The sequence below is a fragment of the Phyllobates terribilis genome, unplaced genomic scaffold (assembly GCF_046119375.1).
Source record: "Phyllobates terribilis strain yellow unplaced genomic scaffold, ASM4611937v1 Scaffold_1__5_contigs__length_1240528914, whole genome shotgun sequence".
NCBI classification, from domain to species: Eukaryota; Metazoa; Chordata; class Amphibia; order Anura; family Dendrobatidae; genus Phyllobates; species Phyllobates terribilis.
In genome coordinates, this window is record NW_027362761.1 from 958131550 (window position 1) to 958151946 (window position 20397).

General features: G+C 42.3%; 1 protein-coding gene across 4 annotated transcripts in view; it reads right to left on the bottom strand.

Moving 5' to 3' along the window:
- The window catches only part of SLC10A7 (solute carrier family 10 member 7), a 248028-nt gene that overhangs the window by 211647 nt on the left and 15984 nt on the right, over positions 1-20397 (bottom strand). For all 4 annotated transcript variants that reach the window (XR_012247589.1, XM_073642504.1, XM_073642506.1 and 1 more), the window contains exon 2: positions 13345-13427. Coding sequence is in view for 3 of the 4 variants with exons in the window: in XM_073642504.1 (XP_073498605.1) it covers positions 13345-13427 (83 nt within the window). In the remaining variant the exon portion in view is untranslated. The remainder of the gene's footprint in view (positions 1-13344; positions 13428-20397) is intronic.

The window sequence follows — 20397 nt, forward strand, 5'->3', positions numbered from 1 at the left end:
CGTAGCGTCTCGATTTTTCGGGATCTGGGGCCGGGTGAGGACTTATTTTTTGCACTCCGAGTTGATGTTTTTATTGACACCATTTTGGAGTAGACCCAATGTTTTGATCGCCCGTTATTGCAATGTTGCGGCAACCAAAGAAACTGGCGTTTAGAATGTTTTTCTTGTTACGCCGTTTATCAATCAGATTAATTCTTTTTTTTATATTGATAGATCGAGCTATTCTGAACGTGGTGATACACATATTTGGTATGTGTGGGTTTTTTTTTATTGTTTTATTTTGAATGGGGCGAAAGGGGGGTGATTTAAACTTTTGTATTTTTTTTAAAAGAACTTTTTTTTTACTTTTTGCATGCTTCAATAGTCTCCATGGGAGACTAGAAGCCACAATTACATGATCAGCTCTGCTACATAAAGGCGATGAGCAGATCGCCTGTATGTAGCAGATTTGCTCACTTGCAATGAGAGCCGACCGCTGGGCAGCGCTCATAGCAATCTGGACATGAGAGCCATAGGCGTCTCCTGCCAACCCATCGGTGACACGTGATCATGTGACGGGGTCACTGATGGGCGAGGTAAGTGACGCGCTTCCGGTACAGCACTGTTAAATGCCGCTGTCAGATTTAACTAGTTAACAGCCGCGGGTGGATCGCGATTCCACCCACAGCTGTTGCAGCCACATGTGAGCTGTATAAATCAGCTGACATGTGCCCGGTTTAGTGGGGGCTCAACGCTGGAGCCTACGCTGAATCGGGGGTTACGACGTGGTGAGTACTATTACATACCACTTTCACTTTATGAGGTAATAACTCTGGAACACTTAAACGGATCCCACTAATTCTGAGATTGGTTTTTTTCATGACACATTGTACTTCATGATAGTGGTAAAATTTCGTCTATATCACTTGCATTTATTTGTGGAAAAAAACGTTAATTTGGCAAAAATTTATACAATTTTGCAATTTTCAAACTTTGAGTGCTTATGCCCTTAAGTCAGAGAGATATGTCACACAAAATAGTTCATAAATAACATTTCCCACATGTCTACTTTACATCAGCACAATTTTTGCAACTAATTTTTTTTGTTTGTTTGGAAGTTATAAGGATGAAAAGTTGACCAGCGATTTCTCAAAATTTAAAAAAACTTTTTTTTTTTTTTTTTTTTTTTTTTTTTTAGGGATCACATCACGTTTGAAGTGACTTTGAGGGGTCTACACGACAGAAAATATGCAAAAGTGACCCCATGCTAAAAACTGCACCCCTCAAGGTACTCAAAACCACATTCAAGAAGTTTATTAACCCTTCACATGCTTCACAGGAACTGAAGCAACGTGGAAGGAAAAATTAACATTTAACTTTTTTCACAAAAATATTACTTCAGACCAATTTTTTTTTTATTTTCACATGCGTAACCAGAGAAAATGGACCACAAAATTTGTTGTGCAAATTCTCCTGAGCATGGCGATACCCCATATGTGGGGGTAAAACCACTGTTGGGGCGCACAGCAGGGTTCAGAAGGGAAGGAGCGCTGTGTGACTTTTTGAATGCAAAATTGTCTGGAATCGAGAGCAGACGCCATGTTGCGTTTGGAGAGCCCCTGATGCGCCTAAATAGTGGAAACCCCCCACAAGTGACCCCGTTTTGGAAACTAGACACCTCAAGGATTTTATCAAGGGGTATAGCAAGAATTTTGAACACAGAGGTACGACACAGAATTTGATAACATTAGGTCGTCATATTGAATATATTGTCATTAGTGTTGAGTGCAAGTGCTCACTAATTGAGTTTGCATTGGTTGCCTGGGTATGCACAGAGTTTTGCAGGTGCTCGAGTGAGATACTCGAGTCTTCGCCCTGCATGTTTTGCGGCTGTTAAGACACCCAGAAAAACACATGCGGGGATGGCCCGTGTATGGCAGAAAATCCCCAGGATTTTTTTGGCTGTATAACAGCCATGAAACATGTGGGGTGGGGACTCGAGCATGTCACTCGAGCTCCCGTGATAATCTGTGTATACCCGAGCACCAGATGCAAACTCAAGTAGCGAGCAGTTGCACGCAACACTAGTCACCATACCGTCATAATTTTTTTTTTTTGTTTGTTTACTTTTGAAAAAATACCAACCCCAACACAATCCTAAGACTATATGCCCACAATCAGGCAATAGCAGCGCTTTGGACAAAGCGTATTTTCTCTGCGGCAAAAGTGCTGCGTCAGATCACGCATGTAAATCCGATGTTTTTTGCAAATTTTCTGCCACTGAGGAAGGAACTTTGAAATACAGCCTCCTACTATTCTGGCGTCATGGCTTGCGTTGTCGTTGCCCTTGGGAGAAAAAAATGTTCCTGCCTTTCCCTCCTTTGGGATATCTCCACCAACCAGACTTCCCTTTCTCCCTGAAAGGGTTTTGTTCCGGAGGACGACAAAATGGTCTCTTCCTATAATTTCTGGGTTCTGGTAGAGATTTCTTCTTCTCTGCCGCTTTTTCCAGAAGACCGCCAAGTGCAGACCCGAACATATATTCCCCCTGAAAGGGAATAGAGCAGAGTTTTACTTTTGAGGTTACATCTCCACTCCAGGATTTTAGCCAAAGTGCACGTCTTGTGGAATTGGACAGGACTGATGACTTGGCTGCGACCATCTTTCAGCTGTGAAGAGTCTTCAAATGGTAGCGTTGTTTTCTTAGCGACCCTGGCTACCTGGATGTCAACCTTCGGTACTTCAGTCCAACACTTAGAGTTCTCTTCATCTACCGGAAATCTGTCTTTAAGTTCCGCTGGTATATTCGTTTCTCCGGGGATTCCCACTCCTCTAGGATCAGGTCCTGGATATTCTTATGTATGGGACAGACCATTTTCTTTTTGGACCAGAGACCAGCAAACATTTCCTCCTGGACAGTTCAGGAGCTTTTCTCTTCTAACACCTCCCATAGTCCTTCTTACCGCTGTAAGGAATTCTTCCATATATTCCGAGGAAAAGTAATATTTCTTACTTTCTTGGCCCTCTTCTGTAGGGCTTACTTCCCCTTCCTCTAGGGCGTTTTCCAGTAAGGATATTTAGTCCTGAAAATCCGAATCTCTGACTTGGGAAATCTTCCTTTTCTTAGCCCTCAGAGGTATACTGGAGGTGGGAAGGGAGAATGAGGCCACGGAGGACTGAACTTCCTGGCGAACTATGCCCTTAATTTCTTCTATTAGGAATGGTTGCTCATCTCTAATGACTTTCTCTGTACATTTCTGGCACAGCGGTCTTTTATTTGATGACGACAGTTTTTTCTCACATACAGCGCATTTGCGGTTCATTTTAGTCCTTGGTGCAAGATCCTTGTCCCCCCTAAAAAAGAGAAAGAAGGAATAGGATAGCATATAGTTTACCTGCACCCAGGAAAGGACCCCAATGCCAGACACTTAATGGGACTGGAACAGCGTCATGCTCTGCAGATGCGGAGCGGGAAGAATTTAACCCATCCATATGTACATCACCAAAGGTTTGGTCCTACCTTAGGATGTCTTCTGTCCAGGGCCTTATTTAGGCGACCGGACATGCGCTTTCCTCTTCCTAGAGGAAGCTCCTCCCCCGGTATCCAGGTGTAAGGCAGGAATCCTGAGATGCTGGCGGTCCTATGCCACCAATTCCTCATTCTCGTCCTTTCTGTGCGCTCCAGCGTGGAAAGCACGCCGGATGATATCATTGCCGGAGGCCAGGGAGCTTCCGGCCTTCATTTAGCTATGTGTTCCAGCGTGGAACGCAGGACCTGAAGTGACGTCAATGGAATTAATACCGGCGTCTGACGACACTTTGCAGCATGTGGAGCGCTCTCTCCCAGCGCCGAGAGACATGGAACTCTCCCAGTAATCAGCGCCCCGGAGGCCACATGAGGAGGCGGGGGAGGAAATGTTGGAGAGCTGCAGGAGGCCTCCAACCTAGCACCCACCATAGTTTACCTACGGGTGCGGACTGGATGAGAAGTCCAGAGTCCCGGAGGAGACGAGAGCAGCCACAGGGAGGAGAACATAGAATCGGTCCCAGCTGCCCGGCTTTCAGATGAGGTTTAGTGCCTACCGTCGGCACAGAGCACCGCAGGATGACCTCTTCATTCCAATAGGGACAGGAAAAAACACTGGAGGGAGGTTGTGGGAGGGGCTATTTGACCTCTTAGTGTTTCCTGTCCCTATTAGGGTGGGGCAACATCCTCCTGTGGTGCTGTCGTGGGGGGTTATTAGAGAAAAATTTATTTTATCATTTTTATCTAACTAAGGGGTGACAAAGGAGGATTTGATTTACTATTTTTTTGCTTTTGATCACTGTGATGGAGTCTATCACAGTGATCAAAAGGAACCAATAGGAAAAATTCCCTACTGTTGCCGGCTGGCAGATTTTTTTTTTTTTTCCTTTTTTTACAGGAAGGAGACGGAGGGACAGGGCACAGCGGAGGTACCAGGTGGGCTCAGGGGTCATCATTTTTCTCTGACATGTATATTTAAAACGGCAATGAGGGAATAATGCCCCTTAACGGCCGCCGTTTTAATGTGCATCGGCGGTCGTTATAGGGGTTGTCCGGTCTAAAATGACAAGTCTGCAGTCACTGTGTGACTGCAGACTTGTGAATCTTCCCAGTGCACATACAGCACGCTGGCGTCAGCGCCGGGAATGTCGGTCACATGACCGCAAGAATACAATATGCATACTCCCGGCGTGCTCAATACAAGTGTATCACGCGAATCTGGAAATAGTCTAGCTAGAACTGCCACTAAAAATGCCAATACGTATAGTCGTGGTCAAAAGTTTTGTGAATGACAAAAATTTAGGTTTTCACAAAGTTTGCTGCCATGGTTACTGAAGTACAAAGATAAGTAATTTATGAGTTGAACTTTTATTGACAAGCTGACAAACCTTCCACCCCACCTCCCGCTTACACCAGGCTGTGTGTACAAAGTTATAGACAGTGAGCTGCTTATCACAGGAGGGGGCGTTGCCAGATTAGTGCAGTAATGTTATCTCTTAGTGATAAATCCTTCACAGTTAGTAAACAGCAGCACTCTGACAAGTGACACATCCCTGAATTCTGTGTTTCAGCCTCTATTCGTCCACGACCAGGAAACTCCCTGATTTCAATCTATTGGGAACCTTTGGCCAATCCTCAAAAAGAGGGTGGAGAAACAACACAGAAACTGTGATAAACTCCAAGCAATGATAAGACAAGAATGGGTTGTCACCGGTCAGGGTTGGGCCCAGATGCTGATATCCAGCATGTCACAGCGAACTGCAGAAGTCTTAAAAAAAAATAAGGGTCAAAACTGTAAATAATGACAAGTTTGTATAAACTTGATGCATTTGTCGTTAAAAGGGTAATAACTTATAAAATACTTCTAGTTGTACTTCAATAACCATAGAAACATCCGACTAAAAGATCTAAAAACTCTGTAGCAGCAAAATTTGTGAAAAACTAAATTTGTGTCAGTCTCAAATCTCTTGGCTTTGACTGAACAAGTGCTTTTCTACTTCGGTTGTACGCTCTATTAAAAATTATAAGATTCTGGAGTCACTTACGAAGCGCTAGTATGTACACAACAATCTACAGCAAACATCAAGAACATAGCCCTCACATATGTGATACCAGCAGGGACTAAATACAGCAGCATAACCTGATCTGACAAACCAATGGCCACAAATTAATAAGTGTTGAAATCTTGTCTTCATTTGGCAAAATTGGAATCATATGCAGAATCCTGTACAGTAACAGCAGCAGATCTACTTCAAACAGATGTTTCCCAACTAGTTGATTTGTTGTAAAATCAATATTTCACCTCCTCTAGAGAATTTACAGTTACCACATGGTGTATGCTAAGCAATTCTCCGCACAGCTGAGGAGTGATAGAGGTTTACTAGGAATATGGGTCCGCCCAACTGAACAGGCTGATGAATGAAAGGAAGAAACAGCTGAAGCTTCTATAGGTCTTATCCACAGACAACAAGCTGGGGGAGGTGAAGAGGTTAATTTGTGCAGAGCATTAAACACTGAACTGGCAGAAAATAAGTTCATCCAACACTTGGGACATTAATGTACTGAGTAGATAAGAGCCTTCATAGAGGAACAATGGGGAGAAACAAATTCCAAACCGTACTGATAAACAATTACTACTTTCCAAATGTTATCAGTACGGTTTGGAATTTGTTTCTCTATCGGTTGGCAAATTGAAAATTTCCCAAAAAAGTCTGAAAGGTTTAAGTTGGGTGGACAGCCAATCCCCTCACTTATACACCCTCCAAATACAGAGAAATAAATGTAGTAATGAAGAGTGTCCAAATAAGGCCGGAGTCACACTACCGTTCAACATGGCCGAGTGCTATGTGATAAAGCATTGCATAGCACTCAGACTAGTGCTTTAGTATGTGGCAGCTCAGATCAGCCATTATTTTCTCATGCCGATTCGGCAGCGAGACTCGACTAACTCGCACCCATACAAGTCTATGGATGCGTGTGAAATATTAGACTGCTCTCGGATGTTATCCCAGTGCAATACGATATACGCAGACACAGGCAATGGAGGCATTACTTTCTCCGTCCCCTCCAAAGCTGTGCTGCGGTTCTCCCATGCTAGAGAATGGCAGCACAGTAGCATCGCACTTGGCTCAGGCTCGCAGCAGGGCAGGAGCAGAGTCATTACCATCTCGCATCCGACGCGCTCACATCGGGTGCTATACGCTCGTTTGATTCCAGCCTAAGTGAGATACCATGTTATACATTCTTTGTAACAAACTACTGTGCCTTCTTCCCACAAAAAAAGTCACCCCATACCTTATTATTTATATATGGACAGGTGGGATACCTATACAGTTGAAAAACCACCACCATTTACTGCAAAAAAGGTGTTATAAGATCAGTGACACAGAGTAACAACTATTATTTAAACTACTTACACATTACTTCTCCCCATTTTTCATAGTCCATGCAACATTTTATCACCACCCATATTGATCTTAAAATTGGTCTCCTACATTTAGTGGATCATGAAAATATAGACAAAGGGACTTCTCCCGCAAACCCCTTTTTCAGATTTAGGAACTACAGAACTAAATGGATTATGTATAGGGTAGCCAGCGGATGATCCAGGCCATACACATTGGATAGAAGTTTATTGATTTCAGAGGGATGAAATGATGATTGGACGTGTATAATGCCTTCCTATGCTTCCAAGGCAGGGGTTGGAAGGAAGAAGGCAAGTTGGATTTCAATATGCCCAATACTTTGTACTGTGGAAAGATAAGCAGGGAATCCCTTTTATTCTTCCTACTAAAATAAAGAAACTCGCTCAGCCAAGAGAACAAGTTTATGGTGTTCATCAGGTATCTTGTCTGTGTATTCAGAATGACTTTCTCTTCTGCTAGTTATTTTTACTGATTGACAATTGAGCACACCCCTGAACCATGTTCTCATATAGTGGGGTCTTCAAGAGACCACTCAGGGGATAGTGCATGCTGGGTAGTTACTGTACATCTGACATGACTGTTAAAACAGGCAAGAACAAGATGAAAAATGATGAAATGGAGTACTTCATAGTGTTACTCTTTTTGCTTCTTCATGTTTATTTAGAGGATTTTTTCACCAGTTTTCACAGTACACCTTATTAAGCAGATCTCTTAGACCTTATCAGGCTGGTGTACTTACTCTGAAAATCAACTGTCAGAAAGGCCATATAATCCACTTATTAAACAAGCATTTTAATATCAAGAGGGGAAAACTTTGTACATGAAAAAATAAGTACACAGCCGCGGATTTTGAAAAAATATTTTGGATTTTTTAAATATGTGCACCGTCCCCATTTGGGCTAAGGGATTTTTCTGTATGCAGCTTGTATTGTGATCTAGTAATGGGACCCCTTTAATAGCACTAGACTATTTGTGGGTAGTTTCTAGTACGAGACCACATGACAAATATGAGAAAAGGCTGGAGGGGTAAATACCACTGTCTCCTCCTGGGAAGACTACGGTGTCGGAGAAAGAAAACTGCTCGGATGGTAGAAATGTATGAAATGCATGGACCTGGGCGCTTCCTTATGGAACAACAAAACATAAATCAGGAGGATATGATGCATCTGATCCTGATGTATTTATGTACAACAAAACAAGCTACAGATGATGCCTTCATTACACCAATCTGACTCTGTAAGTGGCGGCCCCATGGTGTCTAACAAAATATAGATTTCCAGGATGCAAGGATATAAAAATGCTTTCAGGATATATTAAAACAAACAACATGGGAAATAGAACAAGAGAATGCCGTAGAAATAAAGACATGCATGTATTTCTTGCACAAATATTTAACTTTTCATTTCTGAGACTGCTTCTTGTTTGACATCTATTATACCGTCTTCCATTCTGCATTTTCCCTGTTGGTACATGAATTACATTTGTAGGATTTGGAGGTTTTTGCTGTGCTTTAATAACCGTCCTCTTGAGATGTTCAGATAAATAAACGCAATTTGTCTCCAAGCTTCATTTGTAGCTGTTGTATGATACAGACCCATTAACATTCCCATACACGCTGCCTATCTGCAATAAGACGCTCATGTGTATTTTAGTGGCTCAGATCCACGGTGGGGAAATGCAGAACATGCGGGAAATTGAATTAAACAATATAATAATTAATCTATAAGCCTATGTTGATACACAGGGAGTGGGAACGCCGGCACCTGGCGAACGGTGGAAAAGAAACACCTGGAAACCGAATCTTCGTACAAGTCAGCGTGACATTGGGAACTACAGAAAAACTATCATTTGCATGTTCACTAAAGGGGGAAGAGTATTAGATACAGTAGGTAGGAAACAAATAATGAGCAGGTCAAAAAAGGCTTTCTGGGCAGAAACATCAAAAAAATCTAAAGAACAAGATGTAAAAGGCACAGCACAAGCTCAAAAATGTGCGAATGTGAATTCAACATGCAAATTGCCCCTTCAGAGATGTAGAGGACGTGAACTCTATAGCGTCACCTACTGGAATCCTACAAGTCACAATCAACCCTTTAACGAGTCTTGCAATATGACTTGGGATAATGGCCAAATCAAAATCTCAATTTGCAGACACATGTTTCGGGCTATTGGCCCTCATCAGTACAAAGTATGAGAACTGATTTGGCTAGGTGAGAGGCTCTGGACTGAGGTCTATCATAACTCCCTGGTTTTAGATAGAACGAGTTTCTGATGAGGCATTTATAGCACTACATTAGCTAAACGCCATGCAAATACACTACATGAAACGGCTTCCTAGTTTAAAAACACTTTTTATGGTGTCAACTTTTGTGAAAAACAGACCTGAAAACAATCCATTCTCATGCTAAAATATATAAAAGGGGTTTCTCACTTCTTAACATCTTCTTAAAGAATCTAACAGCATGGAAATGCTGGTTTAGACCAAGATGGACAGTATGGTTTAGACAGAGCAAGAGACTGATAGACAGCTTTGTGGCAAAACATTTAGAATTAATTGTATTACTTGGAATCCCTGTTCTTTCTATTCTTAGGAATTCAATGTGTGGTCCAACTCAGCGATTCATAGCCTTCCTGGTATAACTGAGCCTACAAATTATGTGGACATTCACTGAGTAGGAATCTAGTGGACACCAATCCCAAATTCAGCTATGATCTGAATGAATAAACTGCAGGTTAGGCCGGGTTCAGATGGCCATATTTTACAATCCACATACTCGTACATACTGAACACTGCCCTTATAATTGTCCCCTAAAGGAGCTGTGATCAGCGCAAGCAAGGGACAATGATGAGTAGTATTCTGCTCCCACTGTGTCATGGTGTAAAAAAAATAAAATAAAAAAATCCTTATACTCACCTGTCCGTAGGTGTCCCCAGCTGTAATTCACCTGACCGCTCACGCTGGGGAGAATGACTCGCTGCAGCGAGCAGGCCCCGGCACTGCGCTCAGTGAGTGACAAGACACTGCTTACTAAGTTCAGCGAGTCATTCCTCCCCAGTGTGAGTGGTCAGATGGATTACAGAGAGGGACATCTTCGGACAGGTGAGTATTCTTATTTTTACACCAGGACACAGCGGGAGCAGAATATTACTCTCATCACAAGCAGGGGACAATGATGAGAGCAGCATTCAGCACCCAGCGCTTGGGAACAGCGCTAACTTTACCGCTAATTCCCAGGCGCCGGTACGTGTCACACTGATGACACACAGATGTCCGTGTCACACGCGGCTCATGCAGCACGAAAAAAAAAACGGACATGTCTACGGGTTTTGCCCACGGACACACGGTCCGTGGAAATGCGCTGACTTGTGCACGGACCCATTCATTTGAATGGGGGGGTGTGTGTGTGTGTGTGTGTGTGTGTGTGTGTGTGTGTGTGTGTGTGTGTGTGTGTGTGTGTGTGTGTGTGTGTGTGTGTGTGTCTCCGGTACGTGTGGAAACTGACACATATCGGACACACTGACTTGTGAAAGAGCCCTGATGCAGAGGGGGGCCAGCTGTCAATTAGCATGACATTAGAAGTCATGCCCCGTCAACGGAGCAGAGCGGAAAAGAAGCTGCTGCTCTGTTGATGTAACTTGAGCAGAAGCTGCAGAATTTCCTGTAGGAGCGGCCAGTGTTTGCTCTGTGTCAGCATAAGGCTATGTGCCCACGATGCAGAAATACTGCATATATTTTTTCCGCTTCTCCCTGGCAGGAAAAACGCATGCGGATTTTACATGTGTTTTTCCCGCCAGGTAGAAGCGTTTGTCAAGCGTTTTTGCATGCATTTCTGCATGCGGGTTATCAAGCGCTTTTCCAAGCAATTTTAGCATCACTTGGAAAAGTGCTTGACAACTTGGTCACACTATATAAATCCATGCAACTGGCATGGATTTATAGTAGTGTGACCAAGTTAGTTAAAAAAAAAAAAAAAAAAAAGAATAAGAATGGTAAAAAATAAAGATTATACTCACGTTCCGACATCCTCCCGGTGTTTTCTCCGCTGCGCCCGGTGTCTTGGGTGGCTTGCGGTGTTAATGATGTCACCGCAGGTCCTTCACGAGTCATGTGTCAGGTCACATGACTCAATGACGTCATGGCAGGTCCTTCACAACACCGCGACCCATACAGCAGACCAGACGGAGCGGAGAAAACACCTGAAGGACATCGGAAGGTAAGTATAATCTTTATTTTTTATCTTAAAGTCTTTTTTTTTTTTTTTTTTTTTTACAGGTACCATGGTACCCAGGTCTGGATGAGAGTCTCCTCTTCGGCAGACCTGGGTACCATCCGCACATTGAACCATGTGATATCCGCATGTGCAGATGCAGTGATGCGGATGTCACGCGGTCCAATGCAAGTCAATGGCGGCGTGTCCGCAAAATTAATGGACATTCTGCGTATTTTTCCGCAATGATAATCCGCAGCGGAAATTTCCACAGCATGTGCACAGCACATGCGGATTATCATTGGGGACCATGGGGCATGTATTACCAAGCATTTTTTAAGCGTATTCGCTGCGGAAATTCCGTGGCAAAAACGCTTGAAAAACGAATAGTGGGCACGCATCCTAACAGCCAGACAGATAGCAAATTAAATCAACTAATATAAGTATAAAGTCAGGAGCCACGCTGATATGCAAACTCCTATGTTATAAGGTTGGGCTCACACAAGCAAATGCAAAAGCCTCTGTTTGTTATCCAGAAAAAATACTGATGATTTGTCATCATATACCATCCATATGTCTGTATTTTACATCTGTATGTCTGTTTTGTAAACCCATAAAGCATCCAGTTTTAGCATGAACAATTTTATGAACAATAAAAGGCCAAATACAGTTTTCTATGTTAATAATTGTAATGGATCCATGAAGAACACATCACAAATGGATGGCAAACTCATATGTGATCCTTTATTTGTGCACTCATTGATTTATAATAAGCAAGTGTGCGCAGAAATACGGATGCAGACCTAGGTCCGTATGTAGAAACGTTTATGTGAACTACATCAATGACTTGCATTGCAAAGTGTGCTGTCTGTATGCTACCCATTTTTCATATGGACAGTGCACAGACGTTTAATACACTATTTGAATGAGTCCTTACTGTAGACAGGAGCTGGGAAGTCATCATCATTATCTTTGATAGGAGCTTGTGTCTATAACCTGTGAAAAACTTCAGTAGTATAGTACATACAGTTTTCTCATACAGAAACTTCTATTAATTTAGATATTGATAACGTTCAGAGAACATAAAGACATAAAATTCCCAAGGGGTCATCATGAAATCCTATGACCTCACTAAGGAGAAGTATACTGTGAAATTCCAGATAGAAAAGAATAAGGACTACTTAAATTATAATCTTTGATGTATAAAATGCATCATGATGTGAGATGCGGTAATTCTGTCTTCACACATGATGCACATACTTGTGCTATATGTAAAAATGCCATTTTTTTTAAATTCCTAAGTTGATATGATAAACATATAGGAGGAAATTCATCATGGGAGGAATTTTTGAAGTCCGTTTTGCTTCTAGTTACCTTTTTGTTACTTGTGCTTAGCATGAGGTTTTATAAATTTGCATCTTTGTTGTAAGATGTAGGTCTATGAATGTTTTCCACTTTTCAAACCACTTCCCTACTCGCGATTTGTGCAAAAAAAAACAAACAAAACTTACATGTCAAAAGTTGCATGCCGGGGAACATAAAAATGATGGAGTTGGTGCAAAATGCTTCTAAATAGCTGCAAAGCTTTTATAAATTTGTTTAAAAACAGAAAATAACGCATAATGCTCCAAAATTCTGATAAACATATGCGATTTCCATAAGGCATTGACTTAGTTCAGATATAAACTTTCCCATCAATCTAAGGCTATGTTCACACATTGCGTTTTTGTAGCTTTTTTTTGTCAATTTTTGTCAGGGTTCATTTGTCTCTTGTGCATGCTGATAATGTTTAGTACATAAAAAAAATAATCTGATTCAACTTCCTCAGGTTTTGGCACCAAAAACGCAGCAAAACCTGATACCTGCGTTTTTACAACGTTTTTGCACTACCTATTGCTTTCTATGGGTGAAAAACGCTGCAAAAATTCTGAAAAAACGCTGAAAGAAGTGACATGCTGCATCTTGCAAAAACGCAGATCTGTGACAAAACAGTCAGGAAAAAATCCAATGTGTGTGCATGAGATTTCTGAAATCTCAGACTATGCTGGTACTGTAAAATGCAGCTGAAAATTTGCATAAAAAATGCATCAAAAAAAGGCTGCAAAAACACAAGGTGTGAACATAGCCCAACACTGACCATTGGCAAAAAACCCAATGAGTCCTAATGCCCATTATATCTGTAGAAGACAACTTTATATACTCTACCTCTGTTTTTAACGACAGTCCACTGTTAAAGAAAATAGCAGACACAGCAATATAGGTTATGGTAATTTCTGGCTTCAATGGTCCTAGAAGAAGAGAGAAAACCAACACTTAGTATTACATTTTATACATAGTAAACATTGTGGGGTAAGATCGCAGTAGTAACACAGCGGTGCACCATCTAATCTAATGCGCTGTCCAATGTTACTGTATAGAAATTGGCTGAATAATCACTGTGTAAGCCTACAATTGTTTTAAGGTTACTCACACTATAAACTACATGTTTTCTTATCTTGGTTTATAAATTAGACAAGGTTGAAGGATCCATGTCATCAAATTCATTTAGCTGTTCCATTCATGTATTTGTGAAATTGTTAAAATATCACTGAGAACAAATTCCATATCAAACACTCATTCACATGTCATTTTTTCATATATGTGTGGTATCCTTTTTCCATGGATAAAAATCGTACCTATGAAAGTCTATGGGGCTGTTCACATGTCTGACCAATTGGTCCAATCAGGGAGACATGAGATATAGATCAGAGTGTGGGATCAAACTCGCCGATGAAAGTCTATGGGTTGGCAAAAAAAAAAAAAAAAACATCGGATAACGCTTGTATCCCATCCGTGTACTATTAGTTTTTCATTAGAAAAAAGGGGGGCAAGCAGGGCTGCTCAGTCAGAGTCATGGAGTCGGTGTCCGTTTTGGTGGAGTCAGTGTCGGTATAAAATGGACCGACTCCTATAATATTTAATAAATTGGGTGCAGTAGAAGAATAATGCAGGATGTGCTGTAAATGTTTCCATAAGAAGTTGGGAAAGTTATGAAATGTCCTATAAATGTCTGTTCCTGATCTAAGGATCTCGGCTGTTAGTTGAGATGAATCTGTGCTGCACTTTATGTACATGCTCAGTAGTGAGGCAGGGCTGTGGGGTCAGAGTCAGGGAAATTGAGGAGTCGGAGGTTTGGCTTACAGACTCCATAGCCCTGGGGGAAAGAAGCAAAAGTAGGGTCTTATCCAGTAGAAAAGTGAAAGTGAAGGAACAGGCAACTGCTCACCTCTTGGAGTTGTGCAGCCCACAGCTGAGGAATAAAGGCAAGGACAGCTGCTGTAGCGCAGGTCAAGAAAAACCTTCTGTGTACAGCAAGTGCTTGGCTGATAGGAGTGGTGATCTGCACTGCCGATGAGTTATTCCCAATGAAAATCCAGGAGGACATGGTATAGGAAGAACAATGCAGTTTATTCTCAACACATTTCGAAGTTGGACTAAATTCTTCATAAGGAAAACCACAAAAGCTTATCAGCAGCGCAGATCACCACTCCTATCCTCCAAGCATCACTAACAGATAGAAGGTAAAGAAACCTTTTTTTTTTTTCTCAGTGGTCAAAAAATGATAAAACAGGTGAAAATCACTGATGAAACTCAGTGCATTTTTCTCACACGTGAAAATAAAAAAGACATCTGAAAGAGGCCTCTAAATTAGGGCTCCTTACACATAGTAATTTTTCTAATATGCACAAATCAGTCTGAGTTTCATGAGGGTTTCTTATCAGAGTTTGGGCAGTTTCGGTTTTTACCGTTAGAGCTTGCTCCGTTTCATCAGGTTTTCTTGGAAGAAAAAGAAAACAAAAAATTCATGAAAGTTTCTCAAGCTTCTGTTACCAAACCGTGTAATGGCATCTCAGTGGTGTCCTATCCTTTTCACAGATCCATAGACTCACATTGGAGAGATTGATCTGACACTCGGCTCAATATTGGACAAGTCTCCTTGCCTTTGTGCTTTTTAATCAGCCCTTTACCCCCTTTATGATGAGGTAGGCCAGTCACAAATAAAAAAAAACATTGTGAAATGATCACTAGGCCTAATATTGGGATCATACATCAAATTCTTTTCAACAACGACATGGACATAGGCAGCACTAGACTGTTACTGATTCCTACAGGAGAGCTTTCTGGGCATGCTTTGAACTAGGCAAATGTCTTTGTGACAGGAGCGAGCTGTAACATCTATTGTGAATGGTGGATTCTGCTTTTTCTACTGCATATAGATGTATTATCTGTCACTGTAATACTGTCTGTGATAATAATGAGACTAGTAGTAGGCTTAGTGGCCAGTGTGAAAATTGCAAGATTTTGTAATGACACATTGCCTTAAACACCTGTGCATTTTCATCACTAGTTTCTGGCTACCAAAGCAATATTGCTTTATCACCAACACAGGCTCTAAATTATAGGAAAATGTCGGTCTGGTGGATAAATCAATTAATCTGGTTATCCATTTGGCTGCTCCACAATTCTGTTTTTGCACTGAATTGTTAAAAGGTTTGTCCGGTCATAAGTGATAAGTCTGCAGTCACTCTGTGTGACTGCAGACTTATGAATCCCCCCAGCACAGGCACTGAGTGCTGCAGGGATTCGCAGGTTTCAGACGCGGGAACGAAGGGTATGTAGGAGTTATACATGCCCCCGACCAGAGGGCGCGGCCTTGCTCACCATACACTTGTATTGAGCGAGGCCATGCTTTCTAGTTGGATGTGCCCACTGACCGTCACGTCACTAGACAGGGCGTGGCCTCGCTCCATACAAGTGTATGGAGCAAAGTGGCGCCGACGGGTTGGGAGTGTGTGGCTATGTGCCCACGATGCCGAAATGCTGCATATTTTTTCCGCTTCTCCCTGGCAGGAAAAACGCATGCGGCTTTTACATGCGTTTTTCCTGCCAGGGACATGCGGATGTGAAGCGTTCTTCACATGCATTTCTGCATGCGGGTTATCAAGCGCTTTTCCAAGCGATTTTAGCATCACTTGGAAAAGTGCTTGACAACTTGGTCACACTATGTAAATCCATGCAACCGGCATAGATTTATATAGTGTGACCAAGTTAATAGTTAAAAAAAAGAATAAAAATGGTAAAAAATAAAAAAAATAAACATTATACTCACCTTCCGATAGCCCCCGGTCTTCTCTCTGGTGCGTCCGGTCTCTTGTACGGCTCACAGTGGTGTAAAAGGACCTTCAATGAGGTCATTTAGTCATGTGACAGGTCACGTGACCGCCGACGTCAGGTCGCGTGACCCGTCACATGACTAAATGACGTCATGGAAGGTCCTTTTAGACCATCGAGAGCCGCCGGGGAGCCAGGACACATCGTACAGGAGACCGTGGGACATCGGAAGGGGAGTATAATGTATATTTTTTATTTTAAATTCTTTTTTTTACAGGTACTATGGTACCCAGGTCTGGAGGAGAGTCTCCTCTTCTCCAGACCCGGGTACCATCCGCACAGTGAATCGCTTAATATCCGTATGTGCACATGTAGTCATGCGGATATTAAGCGATTCAATGCAAGTCAATGGCGGCAATTACGCTGTGTGTCCGCAAAATTAATTGACATGCTGCATATTTTTCCGCAATGATAATCCACAGTGGAAATTTCTGCAGCATGTGCACAGCACATGCGGATTATCATTGGGGACCATGGGGCACATATTACCAAGCAATTTTTAAGCATTTTCGCTGCGGAAATTCAGCGGCAAAAACGCTTGAAAAACGCATAGTGGGCACGCAGCCTTACTCATACATACCCTCGTTTCCAGGTCTGAAACCTTCAAATCCCTGCAGAGCACAGTGCGTGCACTGGGGGGATTCATAAGTCTGCAGTCACACAGAGTGACTGCAGACTTATCACTTTTTACAGGACAACCCCTTTAAAGTGAATTTGTTCATACTGGTGATCAGAAGTCTAAAGCTGTGCAGCCAGAGACCGTCACACAATAATCATGTAGCAGCTCCCGCTTGGAGATAAGAGAGTCTGAAGCCAGACACAAATAACACAATCTATCCCACGGCATGGGGGTCCTGGGCCTGTGCCCGATTGCAATACTCTCCCTGGTAGCATCTGAGTGGGCACCATGTCACAGGAGTAAGAAAGAAGGAAGTTGTATTGAATAGAAAGTGGGATAAAGTGTGAGGCTACGTGCCCACGATGCAGAAATGCTCCGGATTTTTTCCTGAGCGTTTCCGCATCTCCCTGGCAGAAAAAACGCATGCGGATTGTACATGTGTTTTCCTGCCAGGCACAAGCTGAAGTGAAGCGATCTTCACTTGCATTTCCGCATGCGGGTTGACAAGCGCTTTCCAAGCGATTTTAGCATCACTTGGAAAGTCCTTGACAACTTGGTCACACTATATAAATCCAAGCAAACGGCATGGATTTATATACTGTGACCTTAAAGAATGGTAAAAAATAAATCTATACTTACCTTCTGATGGCCCTCGCAGTCTTGCTTCGCTCCGCCCTGGCTTGCCGGCAGCTCGCGGTACACTACACTGAAGGACCTGTCGTCACATGACTATGCCGTCAGCGCAGGTCCTTCAGTCCACCACGAGTTGCCGCCAAGTGAAGACAAGGAGACCAGGGGCCATCAGAAGGTAAATATAATATTTATTTTTTTATTTTATTCTTTTTTTTACAGGTACTATGGTACCCGGGTCCGGAGGAGAGTCTCCTCTCCTCCAGACCCGGGTACCATCTCCACATTGAAACGCATGGATTCCACATGTACAGATCCAGTGATGCGGATTCCATGCGTTCCAATGCAAGTCAATGGCGGCAAAAACGCAGCGCTTCCACAAAATAATTGGTAGTGCTGCGTTTTTTTCCACAAGGATAATCCGCAGCGGAAATTTAAGAAGCATGTGCACAGCACATGCGGATTATCATTGGGGAACATGGCGGACCTTCTACCGTGCGTTTTTTAAGCGTTTCTGCAGCGTTTTTTGCCGCTGCGGAAACGCTTAAAAAACGCATCGTGGGCACACAGCCTAAGAAAAAGAGTCTGATGCGACAAACTCCACATAGCACAGAGATTGCAGGGAATTATCAATATCAGATCAGTGGAGGTCCGACAATTAGCACCCCAACCGATCAGCTGTATAGAGGCACAGCTCTCATTCATTTCATCTGCAGTTCGCCTCTTCATGAATTGGAAGCATCTGATTCCAGCCCATCTACTAACAACACCGGTCTTGATGTATCAGACCTATGCTTTTTATTCTAAGTTATATTTTTATGTTAATGGTCGCAGTGTGAATGTGCACCTTATACTTACATTAATACCAAAAGGTGTGCTGGCCCAGGTTTTTGCTTAAGGATATGTGCGAACAGTGCGTTTTTTCCGTGCAGAAATGGGCCAAAAACACATTGCAAACCTTATCCCATGATTTCCTATGACATTTTGCAAGATCTCGGCACATGATCAGGAATTTTCCTGACTGAATTTCATGTGCGGAAAAAGAAGCAGCATGTCCATTCTTTGTGCGTTTTGGCCTGCGTTTTTCCTATACAATGCATTGGAAAAAATGCATGGCAAATCCGCAGGCAAAAAGGCACAAAAAATACATGAAAACGCACCGAATTTTCTGCAGTGCTTTGGCTGCCAATAGGTGCAGAAACGTTGCAGAAATTTCTGCAAGCAATTCCTGATCGTGCGTACATAGCCTTATTAACCTTTTTAAACAAAACTGAACATCCATCTGTTCAGTTCACATACCCTATAACCTTCTGAGTGCAGATAAGACGCCACACACAACGTGACAAGTTTCCTTTAATGGCAGCTTTGCTTTATTAAAAACTACAACTTTTTATTTAGGGGCTCAAGTAATAATTGATGGTGTCAGCTTATGAAAATAGACTTTCCTAAAGTAAACGATTTCTTTTTTTTAAAGCAAGTGCTTAGGAAATGTATCCCAAAAATATCTGCAGTATGCTCAAGTAGAAATTGTACATACGATAACAAAGTGCAAACTAATAGAGTAACTTTCAGCATTAGCATTAATCCGAAATGATGCCTCGTCCACCTTTACTGCACGATACAATACACAGAGATCTCTGATGAATAAATGCATGTTTCTCATTTAAATGAGAAGAAGGCTATAAAGACTGAACTTATTTCTCGGCTTATTATGTACATGTATAGAGCCTACAGCAATGTGCAGCATGACATCTCCGCTGCAGTTTAAGACAACAATTTGAATATTTGTCAACACATTTTCTGACTTGTATTGATATGTTCCAGGCAGAGAAAAATATCCCCACTGCTGAAATAAGACTTGAAGGCCTCATAATGCAGGTCAGCGAGTCCTTCAGCTCAGTGGAAAGTGACAGCTAGGATTATTTTCTGGATCTAGTCATGTTGTAGCTCACTAGGGAAACTTAGTCCCTGGCAGACAGCAGCACCGAAATACTTCACCTGCATTTTATTCTCACTTGTATAGCCAGTATTAAGAAGTGACGGGATGAATAAGAACATCCTGCCATCCACAAGAAAGGTCACACGCCACGGCTATCTGTGCAAGTTAGAAGTGCTCGCTGGCCAAGGTAAAAAAGTTCACTATTTGTGCATTCAGTGGCATCATATGCCCACAACCTAAATTACTATCACTCCATTAATTATTTTTATTCTTACTTATTCTCCTTCAAGTCAAGAAGCTATGCTCCTTAAACAGGTTGTTTCATCTTGATAAACTTGGTAAAATTGCAAGGGGCTTGTAAAAACAAACAACTTTGCAATTTACCTCTCATTAAAAAAAAAAAATTCTCCTTGTTCTCAAGAATAGAGAGATTTTTAATTTTTATAGTTTACTGCTCATACTGCTCAGTGCCTAGGTTACCGGCCAACTTTGTAGCCTCCGTGATGGATGGTCTCCTAGGCAAGAAGCACAGGTTTACAGGCTCTTGGCTTTCGAGAATGTAAGCTCTGCTCTGAAGCTGGCCGGATTGCTGGAGCAAAGTGAAAAGCAATGGGTAATAGATACAGCCCCATCCCTCTGTATAACCGCTTAGATGCCACACTTACTAATGACCATGGCACCTAAGGGATACAAAAGTAGAATTCAGAGTAATCTTGGTCATTGCAGCAGGAGACACACTATATATCTCTCATGGAGCAAGCTCAGCTCTCAAGCCCATTGTTTCCATCATTAAAGAGGTTGTCCACCAGATCAGCTGTTATCGGTGTCGCCGGCCAGAAGTACTTACTTGCCGAGCTGC